General features: G+C 36.3%; 1 protein-coding gene across 1 annotated transcript in view; it reads left to right on the top strand.

The window, feature by feature from the left end:
- The window catches only part of Rfx3 (regulatory factor X3), a 258,666-nt gene that overhangs the window by 202,461 nt on the left and 41,950 nt on the right, over positions 1–14,255 (top strand). The window contains exons 9-12 of the mRNA XM_050159633.1: positions 3,712–3,833; positions 5,616–5,728; positions 11,981–12,096; positions 12,534–12,688. Of these exons, the coding sequence (XP_050015590.1) occupies positions 3,712–3,833; positions 5,616–5,728; positions 11,981–12,096; positions 12,534–12,688 (506 nt within the window). The remainder of the gene's footprint in view (positions 1–3,711; positions 3,834–5,615; positions 5,729–11,980; positions 12,097–12,533; positions 12,689–14,255) is intronic.

Genomic DNA, 14,255 nt, shown 5'->3' with positions numbered 1-14,255 from the left:
TTACTTCAAAAGGTTTCAATTTGCACGTTTGTTAGTGCTATGCTTTCAATCAATTTTCCTACCTTTTACAATGTAGTATTTTTGATGCTTATTTAATGAAGAAAAAAAGAAAAAAAATCATCTTTTAATAATAAAAGGATAATGAAATTTCACCAGATTTAAGATAATTTAGAATTATTTTGTTAGACCAATAAAATATTCAAAAACTTAAAAATATTATGTTTGCCTTTCACCTGGCTAAAACTGAGCCTGCGCAAAGCCATATCATATGTAATACTCAATGTCTACGTGATAAATTGATGTGATATGTGTTAAGACCAGTTAATAGTGTGATCTTGGTCATTTTTAAATTAATGTTTATTATAGGAAAAATTTAAATTTATGAATTTTTTGAGAAGTGTGCACTGTCTAATGTTGGATATATTTCTACAAATGGGGCTAAAGGTGCCTGCCTAGAGATAAGAGGTTCCTGTGGATATTCAGGCTACTTAGGAAATCTCTTAGGAGTAAAGCCAGCACCAGTCCCCCTTCTCAAGAACTGCTGAGTAGAAAGGCTACTTCCTAGCTATTGGTGATAAAGCTTTGGAATGACCAATATATGTCGTCTCTAGCCATCTCTTCTAGGAAGAATCTGCAACCATGAGTAAATACATGTCTAGCATCTGTTGAGTGTGACCGTCTTGGTCCTCCTGCTTTGGGAAAACTCAGGCAGCTGAGATAATTGATGGATATTTCCCTTAGAATCAAGAGTATGAACATCTGGTCGTCCTGAATCCAAAGTTTATGACTTTGGGGATTTCCTCTAAGGACCGAGCCACTGCTAGACAACAATACACTATAGTCATGGCACTCTGAGGTCATTGCCTTAGACATGAGGAGAGCAGAAGTCAGTCGGTGCCCTGAGAAGCTTTGACACAAACTCCTCCCAGAGTTGTCCCCAGACCTTTCAGCCTGAGGCACAGAGTTTCTGGCTTGCCCAGTTTCCATTACAGTGAAAGAAAAGTATATGAAGTGCATCTTTGTCTGTCTTGTAATCCACTGTTTATTCTGCTATTGTTACTATTATGGTTATATGGGAACATTCGTTGTCCAGTTCTAACTACATTTTCTGATTGTCCTCTTTTTCTTCCTATAAGCATTGACTCAAAGTATTTTTAGAATGTATATGTATATATAGCTCCGTTCCTCCTGTAAGCTGTTTTCATATTATTGTATAGTTCTTCCAACTCAATAGCATTATTAGTACATACTCATGTGTTAATTGTAACTCATTGTAGTTTGGTTGCATATTTTAAGATGTAATGTCCCTTTATTTTAGAGTTCTCCACTGCTTATGATACTGTTCAACTCTGTCTTCCCAAAGAGGCAAATAATTTTGCCTTTAGGAGGGAAGTTTGCTATGCACTTTGTGAAGGTGGACTGTGATGTAGTATGTATCCTTGGAAAATGTGTAAGGGTAGTAGCTGTCATCACTTCCTTTCAGGTTAAATCTCACTTGCCCTTTATATTCATGTCTATAGGACCGAATGCTGTGTAGAATAAAAAGAGCATGATTAAAAATAGTTAGACAAAAGCACAGTCATTGCATAATCCAGTATTAAAACTTAATAATTTTGAATTTATACGGAATATTGCTAGATTAAATAATTGAAATTGAACTATTTTTTATCCAAGGTAATGTACTTAACCATGAGGAAACATGCTTAAACAAATATACTCTTTTATTTTTGCTATGAATTTTTGTGTATGGAAAGGTTCAGCTAAAATCAAATTAAACCCTAAATGAATCAATGAGGAAACAAACCAACGAAACCTTCCTCATGAGATAAGCATGAGATCGTTTAAGTCTTCTAGCACAAATTGGCGAGCCCACTGCTGCCCCACTCAGGTACACAGCCCACCTGCCAGAAAAAGAGTGTCTAGACTCCTCTAACATGATCTGCAGGGAGGAAAGCATCAGGAGGGATACTGTGGAGCAGAAGGGTTTCCCATTAAATGTAAGGTCAGGTTTGAGTTCCTTTCTATCATTAGAGGACAACAACCAATGTTTTCTGCTTGAGGAGGCTATGACTAAAACTATAGTGAGGATGATGCTTACTGTGCCCTGTTTCATCCTTCGCCTTCTGGCGTTCTTTCCCATTGACTTCATCTGAGCATTGCGTGTATGGTGTTCACTAGGTCCAATCACTTACTATCTTTAGACAGAACTGGGAAATCTTTAAGTGTGTCTTCCTCATGTGTTAGGTACATTGCCATTCATAATAACCTCATATCAGGGTGGAGAAAACGCAAAGTTTTTTTTTTTTTAAGTACTGTTAGAAATGGGGGGGGGGATTGAAAGACAAACACTGTAATGTAAATGAGGATCTTCCTAATTAACTTCATGATCTTTAGTTTTCACATTTTCTTAAATATCCAAAAATGAAGGAAAGTACATTTTGAACAAAATATACTTGCTGTATATTAGTCTGTGCTTGAGTGTCTGGGGAGATTTGCACGGGCTCTTGGTGGTAGTACTGGGTAGTACTGGTGCTGTGATGATGATGTCAGTTACGGTGGTGCCATTGGTAAGGATGGTATAAGGGTATGGTGATGGTTGTGTTGGTGGTGCAGGTGTTGGTGGTGGTGCTGATTCTGGTGGTGGTGCTGCTGGTGGTGGTGCACGTGCGGATGGTACGGGTGCTGGTGGTGTGGTAGTTGTGCTTATGCTTGTTGTTGGTATGATGGAGATGTGGTGGTGGTGCCGCTGATGCCTGTGGTAATGATAATGGCCATGTTGCTGCTGGTGGTAGTAAAGATGGTATGGTATGGAGACAGTCCTGCTGGTAGTGTGGTGCTGGTGAGGCAGTGAAGTGATGTTTGTGATGTTTGGCCTCCAAGATGTCTGTTTTTTGACACTATAGCACATTTTCTCTGTGTTAGTAGCAAGGAATGTACATGAAGTTTAGAACTAGGGCCTAAAAATATATTGTTCTCTGACATTGATTACTTTTTGTGGGTATAATTTTTTTCCTTGGGGGAACCTAAGGCCCTGTGCTTGCTAGTCAAGTGCCCTTACACTGAGTTAAATCCACCAAGTCCTCTTATCTCTAATTAGATAAACTAGGTTTGTAGATTAATTCTTATTTTGTTGCACACTGAAGCTTCTGGCATTTGTATTTGCAGCTTTTGATAAGAATCAAAAAAGATGAATGTGTTGAGATGCATAAGAGGCTTTCAGAAATCCGAAGAGCAGTGTGATAAGATTTGTAAATTGATCTTATTTTAAATATGTTAACTGAAAGCCCTTCATTTCTTTGCAAACTCTTTGATCTTCATTCAGAGTGAAGTTCCAGTGTATTTACATTTTTTACCTTAAGCCAGTGGCCACCACAGTTTCTTTCACAATATATACTGTGACTATAGGCATGAGCAACTTTGCCTCTGTTGTCCAAAGAAATGCCTCATAATTCTTTCATTCTTTCATTCTTATGTCAATTTCTGGATTTTCACAAATGAATTTCTTTCTGATTTCTCTTTCCCTTTTTCTTTTTACAATTGGAAAAAAAAGGTCTGTACATGACTTCATGAGAGTATCAAGAAGAAACATCCGACAATTATCTTGAGATATTGACAGAACTAGATTAAAACCAAATGCCTTAAAAGTTTGGGGAGTACAATAAAGCAAGGAATAATTTGGTTTGTTTGTTTTTTCCCGTCTAATATTTTTAGGTACAAGCCTATGCAGAAAGTGGATGGGGTTGCAGATGGTTTCACAGGAAGTGGCCAACAGACAGGCACATCTGTTGAGCAAACTGTAATTGCCCAAAGTCAACATCATCAACAGTTTTTAGGTATGTTAAGGTGTAATGCCTAGCTGCATAGTAGTTGCTCTGAGGATTTTGAAGAGAACATTCTCTGAGTAGAATGTCTTCAGATGTTAACTCCTTTAAAGGGGGAGGTTTGGTGCTGAAAGTACAACCTTAAATGATAGTTCTAGTTCATCTTTATTGAAGTATTAAGCTATATGAAATCTTGAATGCATCTGCCTTAAAAACTCAGGGCTATGAAAGTGTTTTCAAGAGTTTATATTACAGTTGACTTTTGTGACCAAAATCATATTGTGTTTACTTCAGAAATAATGTCCAGTCCAAACAAATTCTTATTTCCTTGTATACAAAGTTACATATCCATAGTCTTAGATAAGAAAAGTTATGAACATTTTAAATAATTTATTCTTCCAAATTGATTACAGTGCTTCCTATTTTTATAATTGTATAGAAAGAATACACGTTTCTTGATACTGAAAATGTTTAGAAGCAGAAATTGAACATTTGAATATTTAAGCTGGAGCCAGAGGAGCAAAAGTGGTAGTTCAGTTGACAGCTGTTCCATCAATGAGTGTGCATAGTCTCCAAACAGTAGGCCAATATAAAGAACTGCTGTCGGGGTGTTTGTGTATGCACACATGTGTGTGCGTGTGTGTTTATGTGTCTGTGTGCATGTGTGTGTCTCTCTGTGTATGCATGCCTGTGCGTATGTACATGTATGTGTCTGTGTGTGTGCATATGTGTGTGTTTGTGTGTCTGTGTATGTGTGCATGTGTGTATGTGTTTATGTGCACTTGCCAATGGAGACAACTGGGATAGACTTTCAGATTAGAAAGCTCCTGATCTCGACACTGTTACAGTATTATTTCCTAAGCCAAAGTGCCCCGTTGAGCTTTAAAACAACACCATGTTTTCTTTTGTAGTGGTAGTTGAGTTTTAATATTTAAAAAGAAATTAAAGACAGGGCTACACAGAGAAACCCTGTCTCAAAAAATTAAAAATATACATGTTTTCTAGAGTTTGTAAATGAATATTATTCTTCCTTTAATTTTGAATTTATGGTAAGGAACTCACCAAAGTACATTACTAATCGTCAATGGCTAATGAGAAAAGGAGAGAAAATGCGAGAGGACGTGTGTGATGTGTGAATTATAGTGTCATCAAGAGAGGGCTAGCTGATGTTTCTGTGCAACAGAAAATGTCATATTATTTGGGTGCAGAATTGTATTAGGGCAGGTAGCCCCCAGGAAGAGCAGATTGGTGTAGGTGTTATAATTAGAAGATTGGTCCACAGCAGCTGACACCATGTTTCGTGTGTGAGAGATGATTTGATTATAGGATAGCATCATTCATCACATCAAATTATTGTTGTTAATATTATTTTTTTTTAACTTTTTGGATTTTACTTTTATAACCTTCATTTTATGATTGTGTAAAAGGTATGAACATAATGAGTTTAAGGCTATGTTTATTTTTATATGGTTGGATAGCATAATACAAATAACTAAAATTGCTACTGGCAAGCTCAGGTTGTTTTTCTTTTACTAAGAACCTATCCAATGCCCATTTTAATTAGAGTAAAGCTTAGTTTATACGAAATTCACAAGTATACTCCATTCATTCACATGTTACATGCTGATAATGTTACTAAGTTTGGCTGGAAAATATTAATTTGAAAGTCAGTGATCTTTGGCACTCTGATCTCTAAATTTTCTTTCCTTTTTAGTCTTCTGAAAATTTCCCTCATTAATCTGTAATTGACACTATCCACAATAGCTTTTTTCTGTTGTGTTGTCATGGTAACAGATGCATCTCGAGCACTTCCAGAGTTTGGAGAAGTTGAAATCTCTTCTCTGCCAGATGGAACTACCTTTGAGGATATCAAGTCACTGCAGAGTCTTTATCGAGAGCACTGTGAGGTAAGACCTTCAAACATAGTCTGAGCACATGCTATGTTTTGCCACATAACTTGTTAAAAACAAAATAATAAAGATTTTTTTCCTAGAGAACAGAGAAGTTCTAGTTATTTTGAGCATTTCTTTGAACACTAATAAAATCCTTCTTGCCTCAGTGCAAAGTGGGGGAATGCATAAAGGTGACAATCTCCATTTCTTAAACTGATCCTTGTGTCTTTTGATATAGCAGTTCTACTCTGGGTCTGTCTGTCTACAAAAAAAATTGTACATATGTGTGACACAGCCAATGTACAAGGGACTTTATTGCATTATTCTTATTTAAGAGGTTGCTTATAGTATCTAATTAAGAAAGATTAAGTCTGCTATAATTTATAGGTTGGACTATTATACACTCATAGGACTGAAAACTCTAAATATACTAAAAGGAAATGTGCTCTAAGGCATAATGTTAAAGCAAAAAAGAAAAAAAATACAGAAATTTTATATAACATATTGACCTTTGAACTTACATAACTATCTTTCCACAAAGAAAAGTAAATTGTTAATAATATCTGTGTTTGTCTGAATCCCTCATACTCTTGGGTATGTGAACATATAGCCCTATTTAGGGAGGCCTAGAAAACATGGCCTTATCAGTGGTAGTATGTCACTGGAGGTGGACTGAGTGTTTAAAGACTTGTACCATTTCAAGTTTGTTCCTTCTGCTTTTTACCTGTGATTCAGGATGTGAGCCCTCCACTTTCTGCTCCTGCTTCCTTCCTTACCTTTAGACAGCTGTCTTAGACTCTAATCGTCTGGAACCATAATCCCAGATAAACTCTGCTATATGTTGCCTTAGTTATGTTGTATAATCACACCAATAGAAAGATAACTGATACAGAAATCGGTTACAGAGTGTGTGCTATTACTGTGAGGAACCTGAACATGTTATTTTCTGGAGGATTGTGGAAGGCTTTGGAACTTTGCACTAGAAAAATGGCTGAAAGCTGTAAATAGGGCCTAATGGGGCCAATCCAATAGGATGTTGGAAGACAATAATGCTAAGAGATAAGTGGACTGTAGAGGCCCAGCTAAAAGGATTTCAGAGTAGAACAAAATTAGTAACTGGACTATAGACTCTTCCCATGATATTTGGGCAAAGAATTGGCTACTTTTTGCCCATGCCCTGTGAACTTGCCTAAGAATAAATAAATAAATAAATAAATAAATAAATAAATAAATAAATAAATATTTAAAAGTGGTGAACTCATTTTTTTTTTGGTAGAGGATATTTCTTGACAGTTTAATATCAACTCAATCTCTTATTTATTAGTAGTCCCTCTTAAGTAGATCTATAATAAAAAATGGTTCAGAAATAAATACAAACTGTACAGAAATTCAAAGGATACTGATGAGTTTAACGCTATTGCTAAGACTTATACTATAAGAGAGACTACAATTGTTAAGGGGATTAGGGCCACTAAGGATAGGTCAGATCTGCAATCCAATAAAGGGAAGGTACCCTCAGGGCAAGACCTCATCCAGCTAAGCTTCCAATTTGTAAATAAAGTATGAGGTGTTTTCTTAGGCTTCTGGAAAGCCACTTCAATTAAAAGCTGCTGCTAATGTGGATTAAGGGGGCCACAGTACATCCCAAGCTGACAGCCAGACTTCTCAGTGTTGTCCATGTGGTGCTGGCTTCAGAGCCATGAAAGAAAAGGAGGTGGTTTTACAGGGCTGCTGAGTGAGGCCAGGCAACAAGTGGTAGGGGAGTCCATGCCTAAAGGTTCTGAGAGGGGAAGATACCCTGAAAGTCCATTGAATGAAGCTGTGTAAATGAACCCTGGGTTGTTTTGGAGACCCTAAGATGTTGGAGATTTTAGAGCCATGAGATACCTGCACATGAGGCATGGAACCAACCCAAGAGAGGAAGATGTATGTTTCAGGCCACAAATTTGGGGGAGCAGAACCATTTAAGCCCTTTGTTATCAGATATGGCATTGGAAATTTTGATGTTTTCCCTGCTATTTTTTCAGTCTTTCTTTGGTTCAATATTTCCTTGTTATTATCCCATTTTTTCTCTTAGAATAGCAATGTATATTCTGTGCCATTATATGTTACACATATGTAATTTTTATTTTATAAGGTGTTAAAATTAAGAGATTTGGCTTGATTCTCAAAAGAGACTCTGGACTTTGAAACAGTATTGTGACTGAAAAAACTAAGGGGAATTTAAAAGTTGAATTAAATGGACTTTGCTTTATAATGTAGCTCTGTTATTGTGAGAGCCAGGGAATAGAATATGTGGTTTCAGTGATATGGCCCCTGTATATAGTCGTGGGCAGTTGAATACTTGGTCCATAGTTGGTGGTGGGTGGGTTTTTTTTTTTTTTTTTGTGGATGCTTACTTAGGAGAATATATGTCACTGGAGGTGGGCCTTGAGATCTTAAAGCCCCCCCCCATTTTGATTTTGCTCTGTTTTGTGCTTGCATTTCAAATTATCCCTTTCCTTCTTACTCCTGCTGCAGTGACTTTGCACTGCTCTTATTATCTCTAACGCTCCAGAGCCATCAGCCCAAACAGACTTTCTTCTATAAGTTGCCTTGATCATGGTGTTTTATCACAGCAAGAGAAAAGTAACTAATGCAGTACCCTTGTAAAAACAAACAAACACATAAACAGAACAAAAACTGTTGGCCATGATCAGTAGAAAGTCAGGTTTTCAGTGGACCCTCTTGAATACCACAAATGTGTGCTATTTTAAATAAACTTAGTAAGAACTTTGTTCTTCTTCTTAGGGATCCTTTAGACCGATTTTTAGAATTGAAGTTGCTTTATCTCAGGAGTATTTATGATTTTCCTACAGTTTCAGGATTGGCCGGTGATTTCTAGAGAATTTCTTTTGACTGTTGACAGTGAAGGATGAAATAATAAGTCTCGGCTTAAAACATGTAAAGACTGTTTGAGGGCTTGGTTACTTATGGCTTCTCTTGATGTTTTAGACCCTACTCCTACCACTCTTCTTGTGTCAGAATTGGTGACATTGGATAGGAGGGAAGTTTCTTTTTTCCAGTACATTAATGCATCTGATAGTTACCCGGTAGAAAGGAGAATACATTGCACAGAGTTTTCTTAAGTAGTTTTAGGATTTAAGTAGCTTTATCTCAGGATTTGTGGTCTGCCAGCAGGCAAATTAAGGAGTAACCTGTGATTTCTAGACAAGTCCTTTTGCCTGTTGACAGCAAAGAATGAAATAAGAAGTTTTCATTTAAGGCATATATAGGTTTTTCCCCATTGCTCCAGAAATAAGATTACGTGAGTGAACCCAAGTGGTTGTCAGAGGTGCTAGGTTATTGACAACCAAGGACAAGTCCTCTCCTTATCAACATCTTGCTTGACAAAGTGTTCTTAACCTGTCTTACTCATTTCTAATACTTCTGCATGGTATAAGCCAGTTAGAATTCATTACCCTTTGAATAGTATGTTTTTCTGAGTGTTGGAATATTTCTAAATCATGATTGTACACATGGAAAAAAATTTACACCTATCTTGTTCAATGAAAATTATGTGAAAATTCTTTAAACAATTCCTCATATATCTGTATCCAAATAAAGCCTTCTGTATGCAGCTTAGCTTGTACAAGTATAATTCAGATTTTTTGAGTGACTTATATTTATTCAGAGTGTAAATTGGAGTATAATTATTTACATTGCTAAAGAGTGTACAGTGAGATCATGCTAAGCAACAGATGCCTCCAATAAGATTAAAATAGTCTATAGATTATACAATTTTCATGAAAATTCCAATTGTAATGAATAAATATGTTTTATGTGAAGAGATTGGGCACTCAAAATTAATCTGTGTAGGAAGTGACACTTCACAAAATGAACCCCTCTTGTTTCTCAGTTATCAATACTCATGCCATCTCCCATAGCACAGAGTGGTATATTTAGAAAATTAAAATTCTAATTCTTTTTTGTTACATCTCAAAACAATTTAAATAAAGCTGCCTGGCTCTCAGATTCAATCCTGTAGTCATTTGCCGTAGTCAGTAGAATATGGATTATTTTAATTTTTATTTGCCTATGTATTTAAAAATAATAGTATTTTAGTCACTTACCAAACTGCCTTAAATGATGTTGGTATTGGTATCGATTTCAAAGTGTTATTTGAGATTAATTTGAAGATACTGGATTTGCGATGTGTTGAGATTCTTGTCTTGTTTTGCTTCATATTTTCTATAGTTTATATTTTTAAGGTAGGATTATTCTATTTGGAATTTTTGTAATATATTTATCAAGCTATTTTTAAATATCACTAGTTTCATTCTCACAGGTACGTAAAGTATTAACTGCCTCACACTTTAGAGACGTCCCTTGGAATATGCTTAAGCTGCAGCTAAAGAAGCAGATATAAACACTTCCTTCTGGAGAGTGTTCTGATTTCGAAGGAGATGAGGGGAAGCCATGCTTATTTTGTTTCCAGAGCTTGCCTTCGGCATGTTTTAATTGTACTGAAAAATTTTATAATGAGCTGACTTCCTTTCCACTGTCCGCCACTTGCAGCATTCCCTGCTGGTTCTCAGAGCATGTCCCCTGCATGTGCTTCCTGTCTCTGTGAGCCTCAAAGGCGTCCTCTAGCTCACGCTTCAGCCCAGATCTAGACAAGCGGTGTTAAGTTAGAGTTGACTTTTCCTAAAATACTCAGATGGACTCTAGGTTGTCCACCCAAGAACACAGATGTTAGAATGCTTTGTCCTTGCTGACCAGGCGTAAGTAGAGTGAGGTGATGTTTAGTTTCAATTGTCAGCTTATCAAGTTCTCTAGAATTACCCAGGAAGAGAGTTTCACTGAGGGATTGTTTAGAACAGGTTGTTCTGTGGGAGTGTCTGTGTGGGAATGTCCTGAATACATTAGATTTAGATTATATTTTAATAATTTCTTGCTTAACAGAATGTGAAAAATAGTGTAACCTAACATGAATGCAATATAAATAAATAAATTAGTTCATTGCTTGTGTTATGCCTTGTCATTTAAAAGCTAGAATATGAAGAATAAAAGCAGATTACTAATTTCCATTTCTTTTTCCAACTTTGAAATGTTACATATCAATAAAGGAGATGTAATACATAAACTGTATCAGTTATTGTACCATCTTTTCTAAATCTGAGCAGTTAGTATCACCAAAAAATGGAAAGAATAAGAACAAAATATTCTTTTACTAATTATTATTTTTTCTATTTTCTAGGCCTCTAAAGTATATTTGGTATACTATGTAAGCAATAGACATAAAACTCAGTTGATTACCTAATTAGTCTGTATTAGTTTCTGTTCTATTGCTGTGATTTAAAAAAAAAAAAAACTATGACCAGGAACACTTACAGAAGAAAGGGTTTATCTGGGCTTATAGTCCCCAAGGGCTAAGAATCAGCCATGGCAGGGAGACATTGAAGCCAGCAGGAAGCAGGACAGCAGAAACAAGAGGCTGAGGACTCGCATCTTGAATTGAATTGAATCATGGAACAGACATAGAGAACTTGTAACAGCACAAGTCTTTAACATTGAGAAGCTCATCTCCAGTGACATATGTCCTCCAACAAGGCCATACCTCCTAAGCATCCTCAAACAGTGCCACCAACTGAGGACCAAGTATCCAAGTGCCCAAGACTACAGGGGATATAATACGAGCCGCCACGCAGTCTGAAATGCAGTGTGTTGTTTCAACACAGAAATGATATAAACATTAGTAGCTAATGCTTGTCCTTTTGGAGTTGTTAAAATTCAGTCTGCTTTCATTTCAACAAGAACACACTATATAGACAAATCGTTACTATTTATATTCTTTTGTTGCTGATTCATTGAAATATAGTAGTGTTAGTGTTTCAGATTGGAAATAATTAAAGAAATTATTATTTGATTTTACATTGTTTTACCATATCTTTAAAAGGCAATATATTATTTCCATATGTAATTAATAGAATAGCTAGTTATTTTAGTTGTCTGTCTTTTGTGTCTTCTATGTCTTGAGTATGCAGTGTTCCTTCAATGCTTACAGTCTTTAGATGCTGTTTTGGAGTCACCAGCTTTCTAAGGCTCGGCAGACTCACATGGCTGGTGTGGATCACCGCAAGCAAGGCAGCGTGGAAAGGGTCAGATGTGTATGGGGTTCTCAGACCATGGAGGAACTGTAGCTGCCATGGCAAAAACATCTGGTGCTAAAGTGGAAGAACAAGGGGACGTAAAGGAAGTATGACGGTTTGGTCATTTTGTTTTTAGGCAATATTGGACGTTGTTGTGAATCTTCAGTTTAGCCTGATAGAAAAATTATGGCAAACGTTCTGGCGCTACTCTCCCTCTACTCCAACTGACGGCACTACCATTACTGAATCAAGGTCAGAATCACTATGCTTTTCTGATTCATTTTCATGACGAAGTAGATGTCACAGCTAATAAGTTAGAGATATGTATACCAGTTGTGAACCTTACCTGATAACACTAAGTAGATTGACCATCCTAGGAATACACCAGACTGCTCTCCTGAGGTTTTAGTGTGTATAGCTCCCATTTTATTGATTTGGGGGACTATGGTGTATCTGTGTCATGCTAGTGGATTACTATCCTATCTGTCTTTCAGACCATAAGAAAATACTAATGTACATAGGTAGCTCTGGGGGTGTGTTTGTGTACACATATATGTCCAGCCATATGACACCAGTGCAATGATGGTATAGTTCTAACCTCAATAATATTTGATAAACTATATTTAAAGTCCATTTTCTGTTTTATCCTCATTTGCCATCTATTCATTTGCGACATTTATTCACGCCAGCAATCTGAGTGAAATAGAAAGTCGACTTCCGAAAGCAAAGCTGATAACTCTGTGCAAACATGAGTCTATCCTGAAATGGATGTGTAACTGTGACCATGGGATGTACCAGGCTTTGGTGGAGATTCTCATCCCCGACGTCCTTAGACCCATTCCTAGTAAGTTACGTGGAGACAACTACAGATGCTTTTGTTCTCATACATAGCACCTGAGCAATTGTGGGGATTGATGTTGCAATCAGGAATTATCCTCGTTTCATTTAAATTTGTCAGATAAAAAAGATGCAGCATATAGAACATTGCATGAAAAGAACCTACAGGGAAACTATAACGAAGGGAAAATGGCCTGTTTTCTAGTCTTTTACATTACTATTATTTTTAAAAGTTAGCGAAGAGCTATGACACCCTCAATAAACCAATTGTAAGAGCAATCTTAGTTCGGTCAACCATGCAAAATTATTCTACTTAAGGCTGAAGTTCTCTGCATATAGCCAAAAGATATTCAAATCTCTAGTTGCAGACCATTCTCTCTCATGGTTGCTTAGGATATGAAATAAATTGAATGTGGTTTCCAGTAAAGTTGAATTCCTTTATAAATTATTTACTCTGTTACCTGTGCCATCTTCAGAAATACAAATTCAGTTTCCATTAACACTACTGGTTAACTAGTATTTTGAGAGAAGAATCTAATAACTGCACAAGTATTATGACCCACTATGAAGTGAATGGGAACTCCATTTACCTTTTTCAGTAACCAAGTTATAGTAAACAAAGTTTTCTCTGTAACTGTTGGTGTAAATGCCACTACACATGTTGTTAGAGGATGTTGGAGCTGCCTTATACCTGAATGAGCTGTACTAGTGACTTTAAGTTTTAAAGAAATGGGACTGTTTCCACTCTGACATTCAAAGCAATATTTTAGCTAGTGACATTGGCAGTATGTGCTTTAAATATGCCAACACAATTATTTGTTATGTTATTATGGAAAACATATAAATAGGGTTTAGTAGAAGGGAAAAGGAAGGTATTAACATTTGTATGTTTATACTTGCAAATACAAAGACACTGTGGAAAGTGTAAATTCTTTTATATATTCATTACCCTAAAATAGATGCTTATACACATTTACATAGTATGCCAATCAATGTACATTAATATATGGAGGAGAAAGCAGAAACAAAAGAAATCCCACTGGCATTATCTTAACACTTTATAAATTGCTAATGTGTTCCACTCTGTCTACACCAGGCTGCCTGACTAAAACAATTGATAAAAATTGATATTGTTACAGAAATTTCACCATGTCAGTTTCTGCTGGTTTTTGTTTCAGAATTTGATCCTTTTTCTCTACTCTCCTGCTCCTTGTGCTCCAAGTGTTACTTTCTTTCTAGAGATGTTTAAAGGAAGTTGCATAGGCTAGCTCATTAGCCTATGACATCTGGCTCCCAACATCCAGCTCCTCTCATGAGATACAAGGAGATGTCAGGGAGGGCTTGCTTTTTCAAGAGAAGTCAACAACATCAGTACTCATTAAATAATTCTAAAGCCTTAGCATCATACGGATTTAACAGGTCCCTGACTTGCATCAATTTTGGTTTACTTTAAGCCTTATAATTTTAAGTATATAATACACTTGACTTTTGTCTTTTTAAAAATGTGGTTAGAAGAATAGTTTATTCTGTCAGTAGTTTTTCTCTGCATTTACCAGAAAATGGGATCATTTTAT

This window comes from Alexandromys fortis, unplaced genomic scaffold (genome assembly GCF_014885135.2).
Source record: "Alexandromys fortis isolate MF-2015 unplaced genomic scaffold, M_Fortis_MF-2015_v1.1 scaffold_10, whole genome shotgun sequence".
Lineage (NCBI taxonomy): Eukaryota > Metazoa > Chordata > Mammalia > Rodentia > Cricetidae > Alexandromys > Alexandromys fortis.
Note: the sequence above shows the minus strand (reverse complement) of the source record. Positions and strands in the feature narration are given on the sequence as shown.